Genomic DNA, 7793 nt, shown 5'->3' with positions numbered 1-7793 from the left:
CGCCGCCAACCCTCATCCAGGAAAAAATTGTCTTCCATGCAGCCAGTCCCTGGTGCCAAAAAGGTTGAATTCAACTTAATGGGGTTATACTGTGTGCTTGTCTGCTGAAGTCTTCAGATGCTTTTTCAGTGCTTTTTTACCTTAGGGAATGGGATGCATGGAGGTACAGGGAGCCTTGTCATGGTACCTCTGGAGAAGGGAAAGGTTACCCACTCAAGTATTCTTGCCTGGAGAATTCCATGGACTGTATAGTCCATGGGGTCACAAAGAGTCGGACACAACTGAATGACCTTCATTCATTCATTCGTGGTAGTAGTAAACAAAAATTTTAAACAGGAAAATTACATAAATAACATACACCTAGTTAAAACTGCAAACAGGATGGAAGTTAGGAAGTAAAGTTTTTTAATTGAGGTGCAGTTGACAGGCAACATTATATTGGTTTCAGGTGTACCACACGATCCCATATTTGTATATACTGAGAAATGGTCACAATAATTCTAGTTAACATCTGTCACCACACATAGCTGCAAAAAATGTTTCTTGTGATGAGTACTTTTAAATTTTATTCTCTTAGCACCTTTTAAATATGCAATACAGTATTTTTTTAGACAATGCACTATTATTAACTATAGCTGCCATGCTGTACATTACACCCCCATGACTTGTTTATAACTGGAAGTTTGTACCTTTCGACCCCCTTCACGCATTCTGCCCACCTCTCACCTCTGGTAACCTGCAACCGGTTCTCCGTAGAAAATACATATTCAAACCTCCCTTGTATGTACCCTATACAGCTTTATGATGGTCTAATATCCAAAAATATCCAAAAAGAGTGTGAGCTCTTGGTACTTTTTAGGTCCTTGGTAATTAAGCCTGTTGACATTCTTTAAATGCCCTGTCCTTACTCACTAGTATTTTCTTACAAGTGTATCCACTTGACCCCTCCCTGTTCACTGGGTTTACCAAAGTTCTTCATCGCGTCAGCAAGGACCGACTCACTCATTGCACTGCTTCTTGTGAGCTTTTTCTCTGCAGGTGGGACCATATTCTAGGGGAGATCCTGGAGGTCTGACAACAGCAGTGTGTCTTTTAGCCTTACACTCATGATAAAAGCTTCTGATCATCTAAACCTCAGGCCACAGTACAGCTGCTGAACTCAGGCATTGAATGGCAGGAATGTTGACTTACTACAATAGTGCAGTTATCCATGCCTCCCCACCTTTTCTCTTTCTGGTGTGTCTTAAAAAGCTGTGAGAATGGCAAAGAAGAATTATTCCCAATGAACAGTCTCATCTCACGGTTCCGTGCCAATATTATTACCAATGGAACAAGGGCTTTTGAAGAAGAGAAATGGGATGAAATTTCAATTGGTTCCTTGCGTTTCCAGGTAAGTTCCCAGAAGTCCTATTATCTTTCCTTAAGGGTTGTCAGTGGGGATTGACCTCAACCCTTGGCTGGGATAGTAGCTGATAGAAGGGAATCCCACCCTTGGGGTTGACTCTTACCCACAAAATCTCAGCAGGAGGGTATGTGACATCTGCATTCTGGGTCGCCGTTTGGAATGATCCATCCATCCTTCCTTCAAGGAGGGTGGCCGTTTCACATGAAGAAGAGAGAATGTACAGGTGATGGAGGTACAGACCTCGTCGCTATATCTAGACTAGCTATTTCTTGGAATGTTTGTGTCTGTGAGAACTTCCTCCTCTTGAAACTTGCTGTCTGGAGCTCCTGGAGGACGTCCAGATGCTTCATGGTCCTTCGGCATCTAGGGCGGCTGTACTTCTCCTCGCGTTCTTCCTTCTGGCCTCACTGGAAGCTGGGGAGGAGCTTGCAGTCAAAGGATTAGGCACCAAATTGTTCTGCCTCCTCAGGCTTTGGGGTCCCCAAATCTCAAGTCTTCAGCTGACATCTACATTCCTCATGAGAGTGGATAAGGCCCCCAAGCCCCGAGCCCCGTGGCCGCTCCCATCTCCCTGAGGTCGGCACCCCCTCCTCCTCTGCCTGTCCTGCGGACCTTCTCTCCATCCCCTCAACAAGCCAAGATTCCTGCCTCAGCACCTTTGCCCTTGCTGTCCCCTCTGCCTGGTGCACTCCTGCAGCTCCTTCAGGTCTAGCTCAGATGTTACCTCCTTGGGAAGGCTGTTCCTGACCCACCACGGGGTTACGCTCCGCACAGTGTCCACTTATTTCCTCAGAGTGTAGGAGGGTGGGACCAAGTCTATTTATTCCCCATCATCCACCTAGGGCCTAGATCAGTCCTGACCCAGAGTCAGTGTGCCATGGTTTCTGACAAAACGAATGGCTGGGACAGCTAAGGAAGAGCTGGGGACAGAAGGACGGGTCCTCTGCACAGAGCAGCTTTAACTTCCAGGAAAGCAGCAAGCAGTAATTTAATCTCTAATGGCAGGTTTCAGAGCTCTGCAGGTGGTGTGTGTGCTGTGCGTGCTCAGTTGCTCAGTCGTGTCTGACTCTTTGCAACCCTGTGGACTCTAGCCCGCCAGGCTCCTCTGTCCATGGGATTCTCCAGGCAAGAATACTGGGGTGGGTTGCCATGCCCTCCTGTAAGGGGTCTTCCCAACCCAGGGATGGAACCCACATGTCTTATGTCTCCCGCGCTGGCAGGTGGGCGCTTTGCCACTAGTGCCACCTGGGAAGCCCTGCAGGTGAGGGTAGCGATAAACTGCGTGGCACACACACACACACACACACACGCACACGGATGCCCCACGGAGCTTTGCTATCCATTCACCTCTCCAAACTTCCTCTTATGCTGGAAGCTGCTCCCCCTTGAAAAAGCCATCTCTTTTCTCTCCCGCAGACCTCTCTCTGCGCCAGCCTTCCTGCCGTTCCCCTCATCTCTCCATCCTGCCTTCCTCTTCTTCATTTTCTATTGCTGTGCCCTTGCCATGCTGTAAAAGGACCTGCTCTGACATATCCTACCTTGGCCAAAGTAAACACTCAATATATGATAGATGGAGAGAGAGGGAGAAAGAAAGGAAGAAAAGAAGGAAAAGGAAAGAGAAAGAACTACAACTAGACCAGGATCACTGTCAGAAACTTACTTTGTAACAGGTAAGTTGTAAGATTCGTGGGGACATGAGTATAAGAAAGACTTTAAAAAGCCTCTCTCAGATGCTTTGCTTTCTTTAGGTCATGATACTTAATAAACATCCATTAGTGAAAGTCAAAATATACATGCCCTTTGACCCAATAAGTTTACTTGTAGAAGTATATCCCACAATAAATACTCTTACAAATAGGTGAAGATACACCACAAAATTACTTATTGCAATACATTATAAATATACAAATTGGAGAATATCCTAAATACCCATAAGAGGGAGGTTGAATAAATTAGGTTACATCCATACAATGTTGTCCTATGCAGATGTTAAAAAATATAAGCTGTAGTTAATACTGTGTCTTTCAAAAAGTAAGTGCTAAATGAGGAGCCTGGGATTAATGGATACACACTGACATATATAAAATAGATAACCAACCAGGACCTACTGGGTAGCACAGGGAACTATACTCAGAATCTTATAAACTGTAATGGGTTATTTTTTTTTCAGATGACTTCGCTGTATACCCGAAACATCATTAATCAGCTATACTTTAATTATAGCAAATTTTTTAAGTAAATGCTTAAGAGATGTTTGTTGGTGGTAATACTCAGTGCTGAAGCAGTTACAATGCAAAAAGATCCAACACATCTCTTTTGGAAAGCAGTTTCTCACTGGGTATCATCAAGTCATAAGAGCTTTATATGTATTGACTTTATAACCTCATTTTGAGAGATTTAGCCTAAAAGATTCAAACATGAGAGAGTTATGTGAATTAAGACCTTTATGGCAATATTATTGATCAAGCAAAGCATGAAAAACCATGCACTTGGCTTCAAAGGAGAAGAGCTGAGTGCATCCACCCACAGGAATGCCAGGCCTTGGTGCAAACTGCAGTGTGTTTCACAGGGGCACCTGCGGTTGTGTGAGCTACTTGCCCAAGTCTCAAGTGATCTGTGGCCATCACAGCAGCACAGGGTGTGTGGCTGGCCATCTCCTCCCAGTATGTCCTGCAATCAGTGCTTTGTTCCCTGGAGGAAGCCCCACACCCCCTGATAACCAGCTGCGAGTCACAACCACGCTTTTCTTTTTCTACAAAACCCTGCTGCAGGGGTCTGTCAGCTGGCAAACACATGTGGGTGATTGCCTAGCGGTCATTGGGAAGAGGCGGCACTCTAGGCTGCTTGCAGTTGGAGCGTTTCTCTCTGAGTCTGAAATTGGCTGTTTATAACCATTCCTCTTGGACCCAGATTCCTCCCTGCAGAGTGGGACAGTTGGGTCAGTTTCACGACAACGCTGTCTTTTCACTTCTCACCGCCCAGGTTTTGGGACCTTGTCACAGATGTCAGATGATTTGCATCGATCAGCAAACTGGACAACGAAACCAAGATGTTTTCCAAAAGCTTTCTGAGAGGCGAGAGAGAAAGGTAAGCATGATTGCTAAATACGACACCCCATCTTAAGATCCTGATGCGTTGTCTACACTGGAACTAATCCTTAATAATGCTGAGTAATTTCTAGAAGTGGGAGAACATTCTAAGGCTGATGGACTACCATCAAGGTTCAGACTTTGTCTGTGACATGATCTTATTTTTCTTTTCCATTCATTTCCTCACTTTTTAAAAACAATGTTTTTTATTTTTATTTTTAAAAAAAACATTGTTTTTTTAATTGGAGGATAATTGGTTTATAATGTTGTAATAATGTCGCTTTATAATGTTGGTCTCTGCCATACAACAGCATGAATCAGTCGTAAGTATACATGTGTTCCCTCCCTCAGGAATCTCCCTCCCACCCTCCACCCCTCCCACCCCTCTGGGTCTCACTTTTCTTAAATTACATATATTTTTGATGCTTTCAAATCTTAGTTGAAGAGATAAGGAGTATAGATAAGAAATACTTTAAAAAAAAAGAAAAGAAAAGAAAGGGACTTCCCTGGTGGTCCTGGTTAAGACTCTGTACTTCCATTGCAGAGGGCACTGGTTCAATTCCTGGTCATGGTATTAAGATCCTGCACGTCATGTGGTGTGGCCAAGGTGGTGGGGGCAGGGGGGAAGAAATAGTAAGTAAAGTAATTCTGTCATCTTATTTTCTTTGCCACAGAAATCTCATGAAGGAAAAAAATGCCTTAGAGTGAACAGGATAGCTGCACAGAAAGATTCAATAAATTTCACTATAATAAGTTTGTAAGTCATATTCTTAAGGCTAAAATGACTAAGTGTTATTGTTATGGAATTCAGATGATAAAAGCTGACTTTATAGCAGATTATTCATTAGGAAGACTCATTTAGTTCCGGGCTCGCACTTTCTGTCAGGACTTTCTGTTTGCAAAGTATTCCAGGAAGCCAAGTAAGCAGTCAGGCTGCATGGAACAATTCCTGAAAATTAACAGAAATAAGGCAAGTGTTTCATCTCTTTCCAGTAACAGCCTGGCAAGTTAAGTGATGGTAAAATGTCTGCATTGTGTCTTGTGTTTCTCCAAAGCCAGAGTTTTTGTTTCGCAGTCATTGATCGACAAAACTTTCCTTTCAGATGTGGACAGGTGTGGTCTGCAGAGCTGTTGCACTTGAGTGTTATACTGGTGTGTCTCTCTGCACAGGTGCAGCTGGCCATGTCAACGGGGGGCATGGGGACCTTGAGTCTGCCTCACACAGGTTGTCAGGAGAGGGGATGGGTGGGCATGAATGCTATTAGACATGGAAATGGTATTTTTCAGCATCACAATAATTCTTGTGCTCAAGTCTTTTATTCTCTCAAATTTTGGAATGAATTTAGATTTATAGAAAAATTGCAAAGAAAGTACAGATAACTCCCATGTACTCCTCACCTGCTGCTGCTGCTGCTAAGTCACTTCAGTCGTGTCCGACTCTGTGCAACCCCATAGACGGCAGCCCACCAGGCTCCCCCGTCCCTGGGATTCTCCTCACCTACATGTACACAAATACTAAGGAATTGATTTGGTTCCAGTCCCTAGCCTGGGGCCTGGACCACAGTGGTGGCCAACTGCTATGATCCCAGGAATGAACATATCTGGGAGCACATCTCATATTCCAAAGGGTTGCTCACTCTTTGGAGCAACTCTACTGGCTCACTCGCACTGATGGCAAACCTTGAGTAAATTCACATGACTCTTCATTTTGGACCTTCCATCTTTATTCCAGAGAATTTGGATAACTTAGTGCATATCACATGTTCTTATAGAAAATGCAGAGTTTTGCCCATATTTTCACAGAATGGCTTTTGCATCAGGGAACAGAGCAGAAATCAGCCTGACAGTGGGTCCGATGCCCAGAGCAGGACAAAGCCCTCCTGTGGGAAACTCAGGGGATACAGGAAGGAAGAAAGAATAAAAGGTCCAGCAATTAAAAGGTGTGGAAGACTATCAGGAAAAAACTCTTCGGAATGAGGATCTGTGGTGTCATGCATGGGCTATCAGGATTCTCCCTGTTTTGTTTTTTTGGCTACGCTGGGTCTTAGTTGCTGCACGTGGGGGCTGCCCCCTAGTGCGGCACACAGGCTTCTCCTTGCAGTGCTTCCCTTGTTGCAGAGTGTGGGCTCAGTAGTTGTGGCGCATGGGCTTAGTTGCCCGGCAGTACCTGGAAGCCTCCTGGACCGGGGATGGAACCCGTGTCCCCTGCGTTGGCGGGTGGATTCTTTACCACTGGACCACCAGGGAAGTCCAGGATTCTCCCTGTTTCTCACTATTTCTACTACATGACGGACAGGACACATCAAGTCTCAGGACCCGTCTTTAAAGACCCAACTTAATTTTAGTGGAACGTTATCATTTGCAAAATTATTTTAACTGCTGAAATAACCTGTCTTGTTGTTGTTGCTGTTTTGTTCACAGGTGAAGTTTGGAGTGTACCTGATGCATATGTCTTTGGATTTATCTTCTCCATGTTACCTCTCCGTAGGATCTCAGGTGCTCCCTCTGCTGAAAGAAAACATGGAACACCACGATATACCGGCTACCGAGAAATGTCAGGATGCTAGCTCCTGAATTTTTTTCAGTATCTATTAAAATTTCTGTTTTACCCTCTTCATTCTTTTTTTTCCTCCCAGTTTTATGGAGATATCATTGACATGCAGCCCTATGTAAGTTTAAGATGTACAGCACAATGATTTGACTTACATACATCATGAAATGATTACCACGTAAGTTCAGCATGTGTGTGTTTAGTCACTCAGTCATATCCGATCCATAGCCTGCCAGGCTCCTCCATCCATGGATTCTCCAGGCAAGAATACTGGAGTGGGTTGCCATTTCCTTCTCCAGGGGATCTTCCCAACCTAGAGATTCGAACCTGGGTCTCTTGCACATTGGCAGGCCGATTCTTTACCACTGCGCCACCTAGGAAGCCCCAAGTTCAGTGAACCATCTATATAGACATATTGGGCTGGCCAAAAGTTTTGTTCATTTTCTCCATAAGATGGCACTAGTAGAGCTTAGTTGTCTAGCTTCATTTGAAACAATTTTATTAGATTAAAATATTGTGACTGCTGTCATATCAGCATGCATTTAAAAAAACATAAAAATTAAAGAATTTTTGTATTGCTATTTTGATATTGAAGAAGAAAAGCAACATTCTTGGCATAATATGCTGTATTATTTCAAGAAAGGTAAAAACACAAATGCAGAAAAAGATGTGTGCAGTGTCTGGGGAAGGTGCTGTGACTGATGGAATGTGTGAAAAGCAGTTTGCAAAGTTTCGTGCTGGAGACTTC

The 7793-nt window shown here is 44.1% G+C and overlaps 1 protein-coding gene across 1 annotated transcript in view; it reads left to right on the top strand.

Annotated features, from left to right (window-relative positions):
• Nucleotides 1–7107, top strand: part of MOCOS (molybdenum cofactor sulfurase) — a gene marked incomplete at its 5' end in the record, with an annotated part of 58492 nt that extends 51385 nt beyond the window's left edge. Inside the window, 3 exon segments of the mRNA XM_010849783.1 lie at nucleotides 1252–1390; nucleotides 4388–4492; nucleotides 6916–7107. Of these exon segments, the coding sequence (XP_010848085.1) occupies nucleotides 1252–1390; nucleotides 4388–4492; nucleotides 6916–7068 (397 nt within the window).
• Between the last annotated feature and the right edge of the window lie 686 nt (nucleotides 7108–7793).

Source organism: Bison bison, unplaced genomic scaffold, assembly GCF_000754665.1.
Source record: "Bison bison bison isolate TAMUID 2011002044 unplaced genomic scaffold, Bison_UMD1.0 scf7180017864286, whole genome shotgun sequence".
Lineage (NCBI taxonomy): Eukaryota > Metazoa > Chordata > Mammalia > Artiodactyla > Bovidae > Bison > Bison bison.
This window is presented reverse-complemented; position numbering and strand designations above follow the sequence as displayed.